General features: G+C 35.5%; 1 protein-coding gene across 2 annotated transcripts in view; it reads right to left on the reverse strand.

Moving 5' to 3' along the window:
- LOC150098229 (dimethylglycine dehydrogenase, mitochondrial-like) overlaps positions 1 to 21487 on the reverse strand; it is a 260147-nt gene that overhangs the window by 113963 nt on the left and 124697 nt on the right. For both annotated transcript variants that reach the window (XM_090405924.1, XM_090405925.1), the window contains exon 7: positions 7663 to 7801. In XM_090405924.1, the coding sequence (XP_090262050.1) occupies positions 7663 to 7801 (139 nt within the window). The remainder of the gene's footprint in view (positions 1 to 7662; positions 7802 to 21487) is intronic.

Raw genomic sequence — 21487 nt, forward strand, 5'->3', positions numbered from 1 at the left:
AAACAAGGCCCCCCGTTGTTTTCGCCAGGGAACCAGGGCGAACAGCGATAAGTCAGCTACTGGAACAAATCTGAAAACAAATCCCAACTCAACATCACCAGAGTTAATGATTGGTACTATTAACATAAGAACCCTGAATGGCAAAGAAATGGAGCTAGCTGAGGAATTAGATAAGTACCAGATCGACATAATAGGGGTGACTGAAACAAAAAAGACCAAAACTGGTGAGATCTTTCTGAGCAATAAATACAAAATGTTATATTCAGGCAATGACAATCAAGGAAAAGAAGGAATAGCCATAGTATTCAAAACAAAATACGAGGCTAATCTTCTTGAATGGCAGTCAGTCTCAAGTAGAGTAGGACAAATATGAGAATGGGGAACTCAACAATGAGACTTATTTGTGCCTATGGTCCCACAGAAGGTTCTACCAAGATAGAAGTGGAGGAATTTTTTGAGGCTTTAGAAAATGCAACTGACACAATGAAAAAGGAAAAGTTGGTCCTTGTTGGGGAGCTAAATAGCAGAGTAGGAAATGACTGTGAGACATACAAAAATATTTTGGGAAAATTTGGAGAAAAGAGCAAAGCTAATAATAATGGCAAATATCTGTTGGATTTCTGCTCAGGACATGGACTGGTTATTACTAATACCATGTTCCAACATAAAAATGTGCACAAATTCACATGGAGAGAAGAGGCTAGGAATAAGAAAAGTCTCATTGACTATTTTATTGTTGATAGTGATGTTTTCTCCCTGGTGCAGGACACCAGAGTGTACAGAGGATTTGAAATTGGAAGTGATCACTATTTAGTCTTGAGCAGGATAAAATTCAATTTCATATTGAAAAGAATAACATGCAAGAAAGTTTTAAAGCGAAAGTTTTAAAGTTGAGCAGCTCTCAGATGTGAACTGTAGACTAAAATACACAAAGATTATTGAAGAAAAAATGAAAGAGTTCAAGAACAGGAATCAAACCTTGGAGATTCAGTGGCAAATTCTGAAGAAAACATTGATTGATTCTGCCAGAGAGGCATGTGGTGAGGTTGTCTGCAAGGATAAAAAAATCAGAACTCCCTGGTGGACACAGGAAGTTAAAGAGGCAGTGAAGGAAAAGAAGAAAGCATATCAAAAGTTCCTGTCAAATAAGTCAGCTTGTGCTCTTAAAGAATATAGAGACAAATGCAAGAATGCTAAACACTGTGTAAAACTAGCTAAACAAAAGTCATCGGAGGACTTTGGCAAGAATATAGAAAAGAAATATCCAGAAGGTAACAAAATATTCTGGAGGTTGTTGAAGAAGCTTAGGAATGGAGGAAAGAGTGCTGTAAAAGGAGTTAGAGATGATAAAGGTGACATGAAAACTGGAGAAAAAGATATCCTTGAAGTATGGAGTAATTACTTTGAAAAACTGCTAAATGAAACAAACAGTGATGACAGCACAGTGGTAAAAAACACTGACCAGTCATGCAGTCAGGAATACATAATCCATACTTGAAGTAGAAAAAGCCATCAAAGGCTTGAAATGTGGAAAGGCAGCAGGAATAGACGATATTCGACCAGAAATGCTGAAGTATGGTGGTATAAGAGTCTTACAATGGCTGCACTGCATAGTTCAGAAAGCCTGGACAGAGGGACGAATTCCTAATGATTGGAGTAGAGCTCTCATAGTACCCATATATAAAAAGGGAAATAAAACTGAATGTGAGAATTACAGAGGTATTTCCCTACCAAGTGTTCCTGGGAAGATCTATGCAAGTATACTTGAGAAACGGTTGAGAAGAATAGTGGAAGAAAAGCTTGGTGAAGAACAAGCTGGATTCAGGCCAAATGGAGGCTGTCAGGATCAGATCTTCACTGTAAGACAAATAGTCGAGAAAGCATGGGAATATAACAGAGATCTGTATTTAAGTTTTGTCGATTTGGAAAAGGCATATGACAAGGTGCCAAGAGAGAAGCTATTCAATACGCTACAGTTATATGGTGTCAATGGGGCATTATATCAAGCTATACTTAGTCTTTATTTGAGTTGTAAGTCAGCAGTTAGAATTGAAGGAAGTACAGGAAGATGGTGTAATGTTAAATCGTGTGAGACAAAGATGTACATTATCCCCTCTGTTATTCATTATCTATATGGATCACATTATGAAGGAAAGTGGTATTAAACATGATATCAAAATTGGAGATGTTAATGTCAGCTCTTTGCTTTATGCGGATGATGTTATACTTCTAAATAAATCCATAACAAGTCTCCAAGATTCTCTGACTAAATTGAATAGTTGTTGTAATAGATATGGTATGAAGGTAAGCAATAAAAAGACAAAGACAATGAAAATAGGCAGTATCATTGAAAATGTCAACTGTGTTGTGAATGGAGAACCTGTGGAACAAGTTAAACATTTCAGTTACTTAGGCACGATTTTTACTGAAGATGGTAAATTAAATACAGAAATAGACAACAGAATCAGCAAAGCTGGTATGGTGGGAAGTCAATTGAATAAATTCATATGAAATAAGAGATAAATTAGTCGGAACACTAAATTAGCTATACAAGACGGTGTTCAAACCAGTTTTAACTTATGGATCTGAGAGCTGGGTCAGAAGTAAAACACTTGACCAAAGACTAGAGACTGCAGATATGAGAGTCCTGAGAAGGATTATAGGCGTGGTCACCTGAACAGAATAGGCGAGGAAAGATTAGCAAAACAAGTGTTCGCTGCCAGGTTGGCAGCAAAACGACCCAGAGGAAGACCAAGATATAGCTGGATTGATACAGTACAAAGTGCCTTAGACGATAGAAATATAAGATCTGATAATGTTGGAGTCTTGACAAGTAACAGACTGATTTGGAGGAAAATTGTAGATAGGAAGTTAGTAATGATATAATTTTTTCATGTAGTACTATCATATTCTGTACACCCCTTGTGGGTACATGCAGGAATTTGATGATGATGAGGAGGAGGATGATATACTCCAATAAAGGTTCATTGAACAATTCCACCCTTTATCCAAGTGTAAGCAAACAGTTTGCACCTGAAATAATTTCAGGACTGGGCTACTCGTATATAGAAGCTAATGACTTCACATCACTTGTCTTAGTATCCAATAATGCAAAGCACATATCCTTAGTGATGTATAATGTTATGCATTATACATGTCCAAGTCAAAGGAGCTGTCATTTCTTTAGCACATTCTCTTTAGTCATTTCTTTAGCATATTGACCCTTCCCATATACGAGTTGCCCAATCCTGAAATTTCTTTGTTTGCTTACACTTGGATAAAGGATTAAACCAAGAATATAATTTCTTGGTATCTTTAATTTATAGTTTATAGAATAATAGGATGGGAATAAGGTCTGGAAATTCAGAGGATGATGACAAATTTTGGGAAATTAGTTTATAAAATAAGAGGAGTATTACTCATTGTAGGTGATTTTAATTATCAAGAAACATACTGGAATGATAAAAGTATCTAGGCAAGGAAATGAACTTTTTAAGTTCTCAGGGACACTCACCTTAGTCAGCATATAAAAGAGGACATACAAGAATCAAAAGTTTTAATCATTTGATCATTACATCACATCATAAGATGTTACTGTGAGTGAGGTGTCAAACCTCAATTCAAGTGGTCAGAGTGACAATGACACACTCATTTAGGTGGTGGCCAGCCATATTCAAGAAAGAATATATGTGCAACTACAAGGTGGGTGATTATTGAATATTTAGCAGACAGCTAGTATTTGCTGTCTAAATAGAATGGAGAACGATACTACTTAGTTAGGAGAAGTGGAGAAGAAACAGTATTTAACAGTATCAATGTATACCAGAGGGTAGGAGATTATATAGGATAGATGTAAAATGGATGAATTTCAGATTAAGCAGGCAAGATGGAAGAAGAAGAATATTTTGTTAAGTATATAAGAGTAGGCTAAGAAAATGAAACATTTTTTAATATGAATCTCATCCATGAAAGGCTGTTAGCTGATAGTTACAACATATTAGCACAGTGAGTGAATTAAGGCTTAGACAAGTCAAGAGTCTAACACTGGGCAACAAAATACATCTACTGAATCTGCATTCAAAAAACATCCCTGCCTATGACAGGATTCAAACCCACAGCCTGATGGTTGAGGAAAAAAAAAAGATACACTAACTACTCCGCATTTGCTGAGGAAAGAGAAAATATGGTATGTACAGTGATTAGCCAATCAGGCCAAGAAGAATCAAGGTTATTCAGTTATGTGGCTAGTAGAAGAAAGACAGAATGATTATTAGTAGATAACATTAGTTTATGAAATGGTACTCAAGTAACTGAGGAGAGTATATAGTTGAAATATTTAATATACAATTCATCAAGGTATTTCAAGCAGATGAAGATTTGATGCAAAGCTTGAATGAAGAAATAATAGTAAAGGAAGAGAAAGTATAAGGAATTATGTAAATTTAATATTAATAAGGAGAGAATACCTGATAATATATCATTGCTCATTTTAAGGAAATTCATGTTGAAATTTCTGATATAAACTCCATAGAAACAGGAATGAAATAAATAATTTAATAACTTATATAAATCAAGTGGATATTAAATCAAGCATTATTTCAAAGGCAAAAGTAGAAACTATGAAAGTTTTGTAAAGAAATTGACCAGAGAGCTTACAGGAATACATTCACCAGCATTTACAAGTTGTCCTAGCGTGGACCATATAGAAGGCATAGGCACTTTAACCACGCTACCGGCCAAGATGTCTATAGACGTCAAAGTTATCATGGATGCGAAGTGCATATTAAAATTGTAATACCATTGGATATTACATTGAAATATATGATGGATACGAAGCATATGAGGATACGTATTTGATCCATAATGGCCAGTAAGGTGGTTATGTCTATATATTCACCTTTTATTGGTCCATTTTGATAAGGCTTCATTGGCCTGACAGCTGTTTCAAACTGGTCGGTTCTCTCCAGGCAGAAACCTTAAGAAAGCAAAAACTCTCATTCAGTACTAAGGAACTCAAAGTGTCGGAGAAGTGTATTTTTCATAGGCAAACTCTCGGTTGGTGCATAAAATATTTACTAAAATAAAGAGCCAAAAGGCTTCATTTCAGCGATATACAATTATATAAATCAAATGGATATTAATAATGCTGGATTTAATATCCACTTGATTTATATAATTGTGCATCACTAAAATGAAGCCTTTTGGCTCTTTATTTTAGTAAATAATTTAATAACTAAATTGATGATTCACAACCAGACATTTTGGCAGCTCAAGTTAGCATTACCAAAGGCACTTTGAAGATACATATTCAGCGAATACTAAAATCACAATCACCTCAAGAACAAAAACAGTCATGTGTCAGTGGTACACTCTCTGTCATGTTCTGCAATTATTGCTGATAGGTGGATAGGAAAGTGTGCCAAAATTTATGTAGAATTATGCCATTTCTATTACAGTTCTACAACTGTATTCTATATTGTTACTGTGTAATAGCTTCACTTTTTACCACCTGATGAAATGGTTTTCATCTAAGGCATGTCAGTCTGATCTGCTTTTCCATACCAAATATATTTTTTGTTATTTCTTTTTAACATGGTGGTCTGTACTGCCTGTCCAAAGGATCCAGTCCTTTGGACAGGCAGTACAGAGGGAGATACTGCAGGCACTTGGGAAAGAGAGAAGATCCTGGTGGTCCTTAATTTGTCTGAGGAAACAACTCTGAACTTCTGAACACAAAAGCAAAACAGTCTTCAAACCTCTGAATAAAGTCTCCACTTTCCTCACACCAGGATCTTCTCTCCTTCCCAGGTGTCTGCAGTATCACCCTGTCAATGTGAGATCCAGTACTTTGGACAGATAGGATGAACCACCATGGTAAGAAGAAAAGAACATAAAAAATATATATTTAGTATGGACAACCAAAAAACAGACTAGCCTAATATGCCTTGGATGAAGACCATTTCAGCAGGTGGAAAAATAATGAAGCCACTACATAGATCCTGGTTTAAATCACAGAGACTCTTCCCAGAAATGGCTCTTGTTCTTCAGAAAACAGTAATAACTGATTTCTGTAGCACATGACCTACAAATTCTATTATTTCTATTAAAGTATTCTGTAGAAAACTGTAATAGAAATGATGGTATAATTCAACATAAATTTTGTCATGCCACGCTATCCACCTGTCAGCAATAATCACAGAACAGCACCACTGTTGCAATCCATACACATGACTGTCCTTGTTCTAGAGGTCATCATGATTTAGTCTTTGTTGAGTGTGTATCTTCAAAGTATGTTTGAAATTACTCTGAGGTTAATAACTAAACTAGTTTTCATTAGTTTAGTTATTAACCTATAAATCTCAAATTTCATTTCATTTCATACATTCTTCTTGGTATTCTTAAATTAATTTTCTTCATATGTCCAAACCCCCTTCATATGTCCAAACCCCATTATATGTTCATAACATGTTATATATTTACTGCTGTGAGGGATAATTATGAGGATATACTGTATTTTTTTATTTTCACCTTAGTTGCAGTTAATTTTAGTTTTGTTATTTTTATTTATTTTATTCCTGTTTCTGATTCATGTTGAAATTCAGAAATTTCAACATGAATCACTGCAATGATGGAAATGTGAATATGGAAATGTTTTAACAAAATGATCTAGGAAAAAGGGTACTTGATATGATTGTTTATGCTTCTTGAGCAAACTCAGCTCAAGAAGTAAATACTTGACAAGAAAAATACTACAAACACTGATAATTTGTATGTCATAAAATTTCATACTAAAATATTAAGAAATAATACCACAGGAAAAAAATAAATAAAAATAACAAAACAAAACTTAACTGCAGCTAAGGTGAAAAGAAAAAAATACAGTATATCCTCATAATTACCACTCACAGCAGCAAATATAACATATTATGAACTATCGTTTGAAGGGGTTTGGACATATTATGAAAATGAATTTAGAAAGAATACCAAGAAGAATGTATGAAATGAAATTTGAGAAGAGGCCAAGAGAAAGACCAGAGAAAAAGTGGAGAACAGATAAGAGAAGATCTAGAAAAAAGAAACCTGAAACTGAAAAAGTGTTCACGAAGGAAGAATTTGGCAAGATAGAAAGAAATAGAGAGATCTGATTCATCTGACCTGACAGTATAATATATCTAGTATAAATAATAATAATAATAAAAAAAACCTCTATGAGTTAAAACCCAGTTATTTATTATTCAAGGAAATCTGCTCATGGTGAATTGCATGCAAACTGACCTGACAGTTTCTATTTGAGTAGTTGTAAATAAAGAAGAGTAAAAAATGTACAGTTCTCACTATATTCAACTTTATATAGCTCTCACTATATACATTTATATATTCAACTTTCACTATAGTAAATGTACAAGAACCACAAGAACAGTTTCTTGCACTAGATGGTGTGCAATCCATAAAATAATAGCTGCTATGAAATTCGGTCAAAATTCTTTGATAATATATCTTTGGTGGATTGTTACAGTGGAAGAGTTACAACTGTAACGGTTTAGCAATAGTGGGAGGTTATTTGTAATATTGGCAATGTTGCCAAAGCATTAATACATAAAGGTTCCAAGAGGTAATTTTAAAATGACTGCTATCTGCTTTCCAAAATCATTAATATCATACCAGCAGGAACTCCATTTGTTATCCAGTCTTCACACATTTTCATCTTGTTTTGATGTTCATAAGGTCCAATAAGTAGTCCATCTTTTTCTGCTCTAAGGTAAAAAGATCCTTCAAGATGTCGTAAAACTGGAGGTTCAGTCTATAGAAAAAATAGTGTGCATAAGCATGAAAGTTATTAGTGCACAATTGACATTTTAAAAAAAAAGTGAAGTAAATTGCAGGAATGGGTAGCTAAAGTGATAGACAATTTGTTTTTCTGGACAAAGAGAAACAAGTATAGGTAATAAAACTACATAATTGGTTTATAAGATGCTATGTGGAATTTTCTACACTTACTGAACTTTGACTTCAATTTTCTCAAAATGGGGTTTATGTCACCTATACCACTTGGCTTCTAAGCCTCAATTATCATTCAGGCACATCCATTGAAGCTAGACCTTATCAAAAGAGGTAATTCACACAATACTTATAGTTTTCTTTAAGCTCATTTATTCAGGCATCCCATTCTATTGTTCTCCACTCACCAAGTAGAACGCTAGTCCTCACACCCTTTCCAACCATATTCTCACTAATTTTCAGGGTGTTTTCTTGCTCCTTGCTTGACAATCTTATGCTCTATATTGAACTTTGTTTCACATTAAAAAACAAATTGAACATTTGTTTCACATTAAAAAACACCCACAAAAGGTTGTAAACTTATACCAAGTCTATGTGTGAGCTAAAGTAATCTGATTCCCTCACTCCAGAAACTGTCATTTTGGATACATCTGCAGGCCATGTACTTAAATCTACCATAACCATAGTAGATTTAAGTACATGGCCTGTTGGTTGCAGAGATTGAAAATGCTGTTCAATGTTTCAAAAACTGATAAAAATCAATTTTTTGAACATTAGTTGATTAATGATTCTTTAAAAGGCATGATTATTTAAAGATTAATTTAAAATTCTTAATTAAAATCAATTAAAAAATCATATTCCAAAAGTACAAGAAACTGATATCTTCTATGTGTAAACAGGGTTAACTTCACCAAATTAAAAAAGTAAGAAAAAATTATAGGTGTTGTAGTTGCAGAAGCACCAAAGGTTAGGTCCCCTTTTAACACACTATTATTTTATTACATGGGCACCTCCAGAGAGTCAGCACTTGTAGGGGGAGGGGAAGCCTCATAGGTTAGGCAGTATTTGAGCAAATGGAAAAATCTGCCAGTGGACATTGTGAGTGCTTCATCTTCAGTTAATATGTTCAAGGAGAAGTATGATAAATACTGTAAGATTTCCTTGCCAACTTGTATGTTTCTATCATATCTCCTCTCTTTATATTTCTCAAACTTTGAAAAACCTTTGCCATTTCAAATATCTTCAGGAATTCAAAATAAAGTTATCAAAATGTCTTGCCTTTCAAAAGTAGTTTCCTCTTACCCATTAAAATTCATATGGGGTTTTGCAACCAGTTTGAAAGCAAAAACTTTCAATGTTTCAAAAACTGATGAAAATAAATTTTTTGAACATTAATTGATTAATGATTATTTAAAGGGCATGATTATTTAAAGATTAATTAAAAATTCTTAATTAAAATCAATTAAAAATCATATTCCAAAAGGAAACTTTTTTTTTCCTTTGAAAGGAAACATTCCTTCTCAGTACAAGTCACCATCTGCAAAAAAACATTTTGGAAAAAAAAAAAAAACAATCACACAAAATTTAAAAATCTAGAGAAAGTAAATATATCATATTAAGCATTGAAAGAATACAACCGATGATAACAATAAACTAAACAATGAATGCACAAAAGCAGGTGTACTAATTGGTACTATCATGTGCTGTAATAGCCCAGGTTTGTGACTGTCAGATTTTTGATCAGTGATGACTAAATCTGGAGCAGGACCAAGCCTTGATTTTTATTGCACTAAGTAGGAATGCACAACATAACACTGCAACAACAGCATTGCAGTTATTCAAGTGAATAACAGAAATGCTGTCATCATGGACTCTGACGAATACATAACCAAAATAAATAACCTACTAAGTAACAACAGTACCTATGTCACACCAGATTCAGATCCTTCATAGCATGCATGCAATATGACCAATGATAATAAAAATCTTTTAAACTGTCCATAGGAAGTGAAAAAAAATCTTATTTCAAAACATCCATTTGTTTATAGAACTGATGGATCACCTAAGATTCATAGACCAGAAGTTCCTTTGAGACCCACCAGACACCACAGCCCAGGTTTGTGGCTATTTACCTACCTCCAATCCAGTCAAATATCTGACCCAGCTTGTGGTAGTGAATGTAAGAAAAACAGAGTTGTTCTTCAAAAACAGTTTACCAACCTATTCTCAAATGTCCCTGAAGAAGAAACTTTAGGTATACTTCAAGATTCTTATTTTTCACAATTGTCCTGCTGGCTGAGTGGTTAGCATATCTGCTTTCCAGCCAAAAGGCTGTGGGTTTGAATCCTGCCGTGGGCATGGATGTTTGCGATTGTCTGTGGAAAAACTAGTGGTGGTCGGCAGTAGATGGTGTTGGTGTAGTTGCGGTCAGTTGGTGGATTGAGAGATGGAGAGCTGTAGAGTAGGTGCCCTCCCTCGATGAGTCTTTGGACTCCCTGGTTGTGTCTAATAATAATAATAATAATAATAAAATAATATAAACACTGTATAGAAAAAATACTTTTTTTTAATATCAGGATAAATACTAGAAACAAACATGTCATGCCAAGGACTTCCTTCCCCATCTTCAATTCTAGTTAACTTATTTATGGAATATTTTGAAAAGAAAGCTATAGTAGGATACCATCAAAAACCAAAAATTTTGTTATATTTTCAAGCCAAAATGCTGACATTTTCATCATTTGGCAGGTTCAAACAAAGATTTTTCAAACATTTCAAAAACAATCATTCCTATCTTCACCTCACAGAAGATAGGAATGATCAAAACATTGAATGACAGAACCTACATCTCCAGCAACATACAAAAAAGAAACAAAGAACTTCATCACCTCACTTATACCCCTATCTTTAATGGATATTAGTGCAAGATGAGAAACAAGATTTTACTCCCCACAAGGCATCGACTAACAAACAAGTTTAATGGTATGGTCATTCTTCCTTACATCTGCAATGTCACAGACAAAATCTCTCATTTGCTTCAGTCATAACATAAAAGTGGCTGTCACTCCACTATAAAAAATCTCCAGATTCTTACAGCCTCCAAAATCTCCTCCTCACCCCTTCAAGAAACTGGGAGTCTAGAAGATTCACTGAGCTTGTGATATTTGCTATGCTGACCAAACAGGACATTCCAGAGAGAGAGAGATCTGCATGTAAAAGCATTTTAAAGATATCAAAAAGAAAAGACAACATGAATCCAGATTATCTTTTCACACAACCAAAGAAAAACATCCAGTACTTTGGCAAAAAAAAACTGTCTTACATCAAACGTGACAGTTTCATCAGAAAATTCAAGGAGGTTTTTGAAATGCTGCACACACACCTACTCGGTGCAGTAAAAATCGAGGTGTGATTCTGCACCAGATTTGGTCTTCATCAAATATCTGTCCTCTACAGACTACGGACATGCATTATATTACAAAGCGTGAGAGTATCAACTAGTACACCTGCTTTCACACATTAACTATTTAGTTTCATTTTATCATCTATTGGATTCTCTTATTGTTTAATGTAATAGTTTACCTTCTCTAACTTTTTTTAATTTTGTGTAATATTCAGTAAGCTCCTGATAAACTGTATCAGTTTGCAAAAACTAGTGGAGAGATTTCTAAATGGAATAAAATATTTTTATGTTTCTTCATATCATGTGTTCATTAAACATCTTCAAAATCACCAAAACCTCAGACTTTCAAATTGTTTCTTTCCAGTTTCAAAAATTGGCTCCTCATGTTTACTTAGAATTTTCTTATGTCCAAACTGACAAAATTTAGATCTCACTCATGTTGTTTAATGGAAAAACAGATCTCTAAAACTAATAATTAACTGACTAAATTTATTATGCTAATGTTTTATTAATGTTGCTGCCACTTACAAAAGGTTATTTACAAAGATATGGTATATTTGGTATTATAAAAATCGTAGAATCAAGGGAAATCCTACTGAACCCAGTCCACTTAAACAACAATTTAAGTTATAACATCCCAGATAGCCATGCTGCAGTTATTCAATATTGGCGTTCGCGTGAACCTGCATGCACAATTGCAACAAACAATGGCACGCCAATTGGAACAACTTGAAAAAATACGTTTTTATGTATCGATTATGTGAGGCAATTTGTACCTGTAATTTCCAGTTTGTTTAAATAATTCAATGTTTATTAGTATTCCTTTCCTTTATAAATACCTGAAGAAGGCTGCTATATGCCGAAACTAGTACTATTTATCATTAAAATCTTTATATGTTATCTCGGTCTTGTAGTCATTAAATCTATATTTTTTTCAAATATATATATATATATATATATATATATATATTTGTATTTTTTTTTAATTTATGTTTTGTCTGGGAACCCTACTCTAGAGACCAAACATGGAACTTTTTCAAGCCATTTCAGGTGTCCAAATAAGCAGGATGCTGGTCTCACACCAGACAATGAAATTCATTTCCCACACAATCAATCACAAACATTCACGCCCACTGCAGGATCCATACCAGAAGCCTATTTGTTGGAGAGTGGGTATGCTAACCAGGCTAGCAAATTAGTGGTCCAAATTAATTAAATTAATTTGGACCACTAATGGACAAGGATGCACAATATACAGCCTTTCCCTGTCAAGTCAATGCTGCCTTCCTGTGGTGCATCCTGTTTCCACAAAAGAAGCTCTGGCATTTGCAGCAAAGCATTCCCATTTAAAAAGGATATCTTCCTAGCTGGAGGAAATGCCAACTAGACCACGTGGTGGTAGATAACCTTCATTGCCAGGTGAAACACCACCGTGATTATTGGGGGGATGGGGGATCTAAAGTAGTGAATGCCTCCAGAGCAGGGGGGGTTTTGGTCTCCATTCCCCCCCCCCTCTTCTCCATGCAGTGTGAGTGATACCCTTCAAGGGCATGACTAACATATTTAGAGACCCAGACCCTCCTCCATTTTGAGTATGTGGCAGCCAGATCATGCCTGGTGAAAGAATCTGGGTAGTGGAATGTGAGAGGCACTCTGGAGGCAAGGAAACTGGTTAGAATACCATGCACGCATTTGGGGTGGTGCACCTAAAACCTCCTTAAAAATTCTTGATGCTGCATGTCCTCCTTAAAAATTCACACCCACCTAGCTACTAACCCTATATAAGTCCCAAATCCACCCATCTTTAGAATACCATGCACACATTTGGGGTGGTGCACCTAAAACCTCCTTAAAAATTCTTGATGCTGTATGCCTCCACTCTTTCCTTTCTTCTTTCTTTTCCTTTTTTTTCACTGCATGCCTCCACTCTTTCCTTTCTTCTAATAATAAACCAAAAATGAAAAATGAAACAAATGAACAATGATGGCAACACTGTGAACATAATAAATCTCCTTCAACAACCAGTTCATCCAAACAATTCAAACCAAACACGGTATTCCAAACTTACCAGGATCCCTACCAAAAAAAAAAAAAAGTCATTTCCACATCTGCAGCATAAATTCCAACATAAATTATATTCATCACCACTTACAGCCATCCAAACCAGACCTCCTTCTCTCAATGTCTCAATTATACTCTCCATGATTCATTTCATCACAAAGGTGGCAACTGTGGCTTTGTATGCTCTAATGTTGCATGCCAGAGAATTCCAAATTTAGAATCCCCTACTTTTGACCTACTCTGGTTGAAGGTTTCCTTCTCCCACTTCATAATATTCATCTGCTGCAATTACCAGTCTCCAAACTCTGAAAACCACAAAATCCTCTTCATCTTCCTCTCCATGAAACTCGACCAACTACAATCCAGTCACCCAAATATCGAAGTCATTATCCTAGGTGACCTAAATGTCCACAACCTCAAATGGCTCTCCTTCTCCAACACTACAGATCAAGCAAGATGTGAAGCAGAAGTTTTTGCTATAAGCAACGATCTAACACAAGTTGTGAAGCTACCCACCCAAATTTCAGATAATCCCCTCCACTCTGCCATACCCTTGATCTTTTTTTTAAACTAGTTCTCCTTCCAGACACACTGTAGAAGTTACCTTTCCTCTCAGCAACTCAGACCAAGATCTAGCACAAGTTTCCAGTCTCATGAAATGCCTCTGCTCTCACCACACCCAACCTTGTGTCCTTTGGCACTACAAAGGTACAAAGTGGGATGATCTACCAGAACTACTACTCTTCTTTCCCATTGGCAAGACTATTGTGTTCACTCTTCTCACACCTCCACTGAGCAAGTTACAGAAATCATCCTAAGTTGCATGAAGGCATTCATCCCTCATTCCATCCAAAATTTCCATCCACTCTCTAAGCCTGGGTTCAACAGAAGATGTATGAAAGCAATCAAAGAAAGAACACAGCTTAACATAGGTGGCTTACATCAATAACCCAAGCTTCATACTCAGCTTATGCAGAAGCACACAATAAATGTAAATTAACTATCTGCAAGTCCAAATCCAACTTCATAAAAGCCACTAGTAGAATACTTGTCTCTTGTCCAAACAGTAGTTATGCCTTCTGGACCCTCACAAAAGGCATTGGGCATAACTTCTACTCAACTGTGCACCCACCTCTCTCTCCCATCAAGATGGCACCATATAGCACTCAAAGAAAAAACTGACCTCCTAGCATCACTCCTTTCCTCTAACTCCGGCATATATGAAAAAACAAATCACCTCCTTCCATACCAGTAATCGAGCACCATATACTTCCTGTGTCCTTTTGGCAGAAAGGCATAAGAAGAATATTAAACAACCTGAACAATACAAAAGTCGTCTGGTCATGATGGCATCTCTCTCTTATTGTACTCAAACATTCTGCTCATTCTGCTCCAGAGCTAACACCTGTCCTCTATTGTCTCTTCAATCTTCTATACTCAGCTGACACTTATCCCATCTCGTGGAAACTAACATATATCCAACCCATTCCAAAAAAAGGGGAGACAAAAGCCTATTGTCCAACTACTGATCAAACTCCATCACCTTAATCCTCTCCAAAATAATAGAGAAAGTTATCAATGGTCAACTTCTTCACTACCTAGAAGCTCACCAGTTAATCAGCAACCACTAGTATGGATTCTGCCAATCCAGTTCCACAGCTGATATCTTAGCCTACATCACTCGCCACTGGTAGCATGCCATGGAAATATTGGAAGAAATGTATCTTGCCCTTGATGTTTCCAAGGCTTTTGATCATGTTTGGCAGTTAGTTCTGCTTTGCAAACTGCTTTCTTTCAATCTACCTGCCACCCTCTGTAACTGGATAGCCAGCGTTCTCTCTCGTCATTCAGTGTCATGGTGGATGATACCCCTCTTCAAGCTTTGTCACCAATGCAGGAGCACTTCAAGGTTGCATTCTTTCACCTACCCTCTTTCTTTTATACATAAATGACGTACTCTCAATCACTGCAAATCCTATCCATAGTTTTGCTGATGATAGCATTCTCAATTCATCCTACTCCTTTGACAAACCATGTAGTTCCCAGACATCCCTTACACAAAGATCATCTACAACCAGTACCTTAAACATTGTTCTCCATACTATTCTTCAGTGGAGCAAGGATAACCTAGTCACCTTCAATGTAGTCCTTCCTTTTCCCTCACAAAAAGGGATCTCAACTCACCTTCCTTCATCCTCAGTAAGATGCACATCCCCAGACAGGATGAACTTTCTATTCAGGGACTGACATTTACCTCCAACCTCTCTTGGCACAAGCACACTATACATCAATAGCTTCCTCAGATTCTAAAAAAGTAAACATTATTTTCTGTTCAAGAAGCTATTTCACACCCACCTAGCTACTAACCCTATATAAGTCCCAAATCCACCCATCTTTAGAATACCATGCACACATTTGGGATGGTGCACCTAAAACCTCCTTAAAAATTCTAGATGCTGTCCAGAGGAAAGCAATTCAGCTCCCAGATGATCCTTCCCTCACAGGCTCACTTCATTCTCTATCTCATAGATGCAATGTTTCAGCTCTGTTTCTCTTCTACAGGTACTTCCATGATCACTGCACAAGAGAATGGTCAACAGTTGGTGTAAGAACAGTTGTAGTCCAAAATCCCTTTACAGTACAACTGTAAACTCATGAAATCTGCTTTTCCTCTTCCTCATTTATTCCATTTACTTCTGTCGTCTGAAACAGCCTTCATCATGATGTGTTTCCCAACAATTTCAACCTACAGCTCTTTAAAAAAAATGTCATAGGTTTCTTCTTTTTCAACCTTCATCTGCACCTCACACATGGCATTGATGTGGTATAGGTTCTTGTACCACTTGTGTGTGGGGGATAAATATAAAAAAAATAAAATAAATAAACCAATATTTTGCCTTAACAGATCACCAAGACATCATCATGATTACAAAGAGATATAATGAGCACACGCACACAGGCACACTAGCAGGAAGGCAAAGACAGACTAATTCTAAAAAGTGGGGGACCCTACAGTGCTAACTGCCAATCTTTATGCACAGTGATAGACACTTGCTGATGGTCTAAAAATGATGGTCTCCCATATTTTTGCCGATGGGATGCAGCTGAATTTGTTGAAGTTTGAAGAATGTTGTAGTGCTGTTTCTGGGGTCTGTCTACAGACAGACCCCAGAAAAAGTCTCTCTGATTTAAATCTGTTTCTGTATAGAAGGAAAGTTTTCTTCCATTGTATTTTGTAATCTTTGGGATGTTGAGGATTCTCTTTACCATCTGGACCATTCTGAGGTCTACAGTATCCCTTGCTCTTGCAAGCATAAATACTTCAGACCAACAGGAAGAACTGACAATCTGTCTAAAAGAAAACAGAAAATATGTTCTTCATCTACACTACAGTTATTCTGGTTTGCCAAAGATAAGGATTAAAGCCAGCTTGTTTAGGCACAAACATGTCACTCATGCAACCCGAGCATCCAAAAACTCAGACTCCTTTTTCACTCAAAATGCTACTTTCCACCCATCCAGCTACTTATTCAGGTATAAATTCCAAATTCACCCAATCTTAGAATACTGCTCTCATTCAGGGTAGTGTACCAAAAAGCTCTCTAAAATTTCTTGATGTCATACAAAAAGAACAGTTCAGCTTATCAATGACCCCTCTCTCACAGACTCTCTCCAGCCACCATAGACTGTTTCTACAATGTTCCTTTCTTTTAGATACTTTCATTGGTGCTGTTCAGCAGAAATATTAGCTATCATTCCTTTATTTCTGCTATATCTAAATTATTACATGAAAAAAACAATAGTAGGAGTAAAACATCCAATATAATTCAACTGTTAACACACCAAACCTTCTGCTCCTACTCATCTTTCATTCTATCTACTTCTGTTCTCTAGACCAGACCACCCTTTCTAATGAAATATTCTCCAAAGACTATAAACTTCAAGCTCTTCAAAAAGAAGATTGATAGGCTCCATTTCTCTTAGTCCCTGCCTCCACACAGCACCCATTTGTTATAGGTTCTACATTCTCTACATGTGGGAGGAATGTAAAAGAAGAAAACTATTTTGGAGAAGGAAAATATATATAATGCATTCAATGCAAATATTTGGATCATAAGGCTGAAACGAGGCACATAAATCACAAAGATTTCTGTGCCTCAGTCTCCACCTCCGGCAAACTATTTTTTTGAATCATCTGGAAAATAACTTGTTCTCATCCATTCATCCCCAACCCTCTCATTGGTTTTGTTATGTTGATGATGTCTTTGCTGTTTGGCCTCATTCTGAAAATGAACTTACCACTTTCCTACAACAGATCAATAGTCTTCGCCCATGCATTTAATTCACCATGGAAAAAGAGAAAAGGCTGGTGGTTAACCATTCTTAGACATCCTTCTTACATGCACAGCCCTCTGGTAATTTATCAACCAGTGTTTATCGAAAACCTACCTTTACTGGCAGATACATTCATCAAAATGTCTGCTCATCACACCTCTCAAAATATTGGTGTGTTATTAAGTCTTTAATTAATAGAACATATAAGGTGTGCTCCTCTCCCTCAAGCTTACAACAAGAACTTCTCGCTATCAAAACATTAATGGAATTTAACGGTTACAACCCTAATCAAATCCAGCAGATAATTGACTCCTATGTTCCAACACCTCAGGATTCTTCAACAGACCGCAGGGTTCCAATCCCTTATATTTTTGGCATCTCAGAACTGATTGGTAGAATTTTGAAGAAGTGTCATCTCATTACCACATATTTTCCTATCAACAAAATTTCTCATCTGTTATATCTACAATATATAACAGATGAGAATCTCATCACAATATCTACAAAAGACAAACTGTCACCTCTATCATTAGCTGGTATTTACCAGATACTTTGTGAATGTAATCTAAAATACTTTGGGCAGGCAGACCATTCTGTGGAAAAAAGAATTAATGAACATCAATATTATATTGAATACACGAAACTTCAAAAGTCTGGTCTGGCACAACATAGTATTGACACTAAACCCAGTATCCAGTGGGATGAAGCTTGTCTTCTCCATAGAAGCAGGTTTAAATATGAACATCTTTTCAAAGAAAATTGTGAAGCCCTTTTACATCAGCTAAATCTGAATCGCTAGATATTATTAAATAATATCTAGCTAAATATTTTTAATAATGTTATTTATTAATATTAATTTCTAGCCAGCAACAGTTTTTAATTGGTAAACCATCGACTGCTGTATGTACTTTGTATTCCCATTCCTTTGATTTGCTTGTTTCTACACACTGATGGTGTACTATTATTTTTAGTATGAAATATCTGTACTTTCATTTTATTAAAATTAATTACTGTAGTTATCATGTAATTTATTATTTATAGTCATGCCACAAGTACCTTTAAAGATTAGAATCACAAAAATTGTCTCACATGGTATTCTTATAATGCCAAACAACACAAGGATAGAGTAGCTGTGTGAATGTTGTGACATGGTAGAAGAAAGTAATGCTAAATTGCAGTCCAGCCTGAATTGCCTAGAGCAGTGGTCTCCAAACTTTTTTGATCGCGTACCCCCAAGACAGAAAAAATAAATAGCGCATACCCCCAATTGCTTGAGCAAAAATCTATTGGAATAAGTATTATAAAGAGGAAATATGCCTTGTATCATCATATAATAATTAAAAAAGCTAGATATTTTTACACATTTTTTTATTATTAACAGCTTACAAACATATTTATTACAATATTTAATGTGAACAATGGCCTTGCATTTCTTTCATAATTTCTTGAAATTCTGGTTTGATGGCTTCTGATACTGCGATACGAAGGTCTGGTTCCAAGTTTAATTTATTTCGATATTTGGTTTTAATACTTGTCATTGCAGAAAATGATACCTCACATAAATAAGTAGAACCAAACGGTAGGAGTGCATCATTTACTGTGTTTTTATACTAAATTGCTATACTCAGACTTCAGTCCCATCCACCAATTGTGAAGAGATTTGAAATTCGTTTTTCAAAGTTGTGTTGTATCTAATGTCAATTAATTTATTATAATATTAATATTAATTCACTATTTCTAGTGTAAACGTAAAAGGTGTTGGAATTGCACAGAAATATATACTAAAAAATCGTTAAACTTACTACTAATAGTCAAATAATTAATACAACTGTGGTGTCATCTATAGGATAACTAAGCAATTTTCCTTCTCTAGTTGGGCGTGTCAACACTAGGATGCTCTACAAACAATGGCAATGATAAGAAGTAAGAGATTTACTCCTTAGTTTTAAAAAACATTACAGCTTTGCCACGGACGATTATGTGTGCAAAACTGCCCAATGTGCGCGACTCGCAAATTTAAGTTTACAGGATCTTTATAATGTCTTTGTTTATATTAGATATATGTTTAATTTATGAAAGAAAGTAATATTCTTTATCTTTAATTAATTACTTAATTTTTTTCCTAACAATATAAAACTTTCTTTGACGTACCCCCACGTATCAACTCGCATATCCCCTGGGGTACGTGTACCCCACTTTGGAGACCACTGGCCTAGAGGACAAACAACATCCACAGCATACATAAAGAAGGTCACTTATAAGGATGAGATCAAGAGAGTTTGAAGAGTAATTAGGGTTATCTTGTGGCCATGGAAACAATTTTTGTAAAATCACTTGTGATAGCAAATCCTGTAATCCCTCTACTCAAGAAAGATGATTTCACAATTAAGAAAGTTACACTTGGAAAAAAAAAAAAACCATTTAAAGAAAGGAAATCAAAAAGTTTAGAATAGTTGGTGGCATCAGGAGTGTGAAAGAGTGACAGTAAATCAATCTGTCAGAATGAGATAAATATCTTTAACTGTAGATGATCAAAAAAGAAGAGAATCTAAGTTGAACACTCTTCAGTCTACTATATTGGTGCAATATAAACATAAATGCTACCTTGAGATGGAAAGAGTCAATGTGCACAATTGGGAAAATGGAGATGAGCAGTACTTGAAGAAGCTGAAGTTTGAATTTCTGTTAAGAAAAGTAGATGTGGTTTGCAGAATGGAGAGATGGAAATGAACATCACTGAGATTAGAACTAAACCCACATGTGCTTGTGAAGTAAACTGTCAAGTTGTGGAAGGTTTGTCTTTTGACACATATAACCTATATTTCTTTTCCTGTTTAAGTTGAGCTGAAAAGGGGAATAGAATATGCTGTAATATATTCTGTACTAAGCATATGCAGAAAATATCACTCAACCCCTTTGCAAATCTGGGATCAGCTGTTCCCCACCCTCCATATCCCTACATAGACTATCTCCAGACACACCTGGCAGAATAACATCAGCAACATTATTTACTAGCTGACCTGAAAGCCTCCTAAATTCAGCCCATTGGATACTATCTAACAGTCCATTTGCAGAATAATATTTTTTTTTGGGGGGGGGGGGATTAAACTGAGTCTCTCTCTCTCTGTGGTACAGTTTAAAAATGCTTCTGATCAACTCAAGCTTCTAACAAGCAAAGTAGTGGTACTGCATCAGACAATGAAAGTTAGATTCCACTTAAGAGTGCCTAGTACTGCAGAAGTTTGGACTTTCATCCTAGTAATGTGGATACTACACCTTTACTCTTGCCTATGATAATTTACTTCTACAATAGTTGCCTTCGTCTCATGGTTTAATGCCTGTTGATTGGGAGATATATCCTGGGTTACTAAAGATTCATCCACATGAAGATAGAGGATTTGGTTGCTATGAACTGACTAGATTTCAGTGAATTCAACAATTCACAATATGGTAGCCAGAGCATCAGTTACATAAGATTTTTGACTTATGAAGTTTAGCCTAGACATGGAAATCATGAAATCTAGCCTTGGCTATCTTGAGCAAAATTCCTTCAATTGCTTTTTAAAGCAGCTTGTTATTGCTTTAAAAAGCAGCAATAACAAGTACTAACTTTAAGTAAGTATTAAAATTACAAAAATAAATAACAGAAATAAAAAAAATGAATGCAAAATTTCATGCATGAACACACACACACACACACACACACACACACACACACACACACACACACACACATATATATAAAGAAATTGCAACATTGACAAAGGAAGGAGATATGAAACTCCATGTTACTTCGTAAGAGAAAGGAACATAAGAGATTCAAAAGATCCCCCTCCACACACACACACACACAAAAGAAAAAAAAAAGAAAATATTGTGTCACATTATTTCAAGATGATTCCTTACTTT

This window comes from Typopeltis vanoorti, chromosome 16, assembly GCF_054136105.1.
Source record: "Typopeltis vanoorti isolate ZY-2024b chromosome 16, IOZ_Tvanoo_1.0, whole genome shotgun sequence".
NCBI lineage: Eukaryota > Metazoa > Arthropoda > Arachnida > Uropygi > Thelyphonidae > Typopeltis > Typopeltis vanoorti.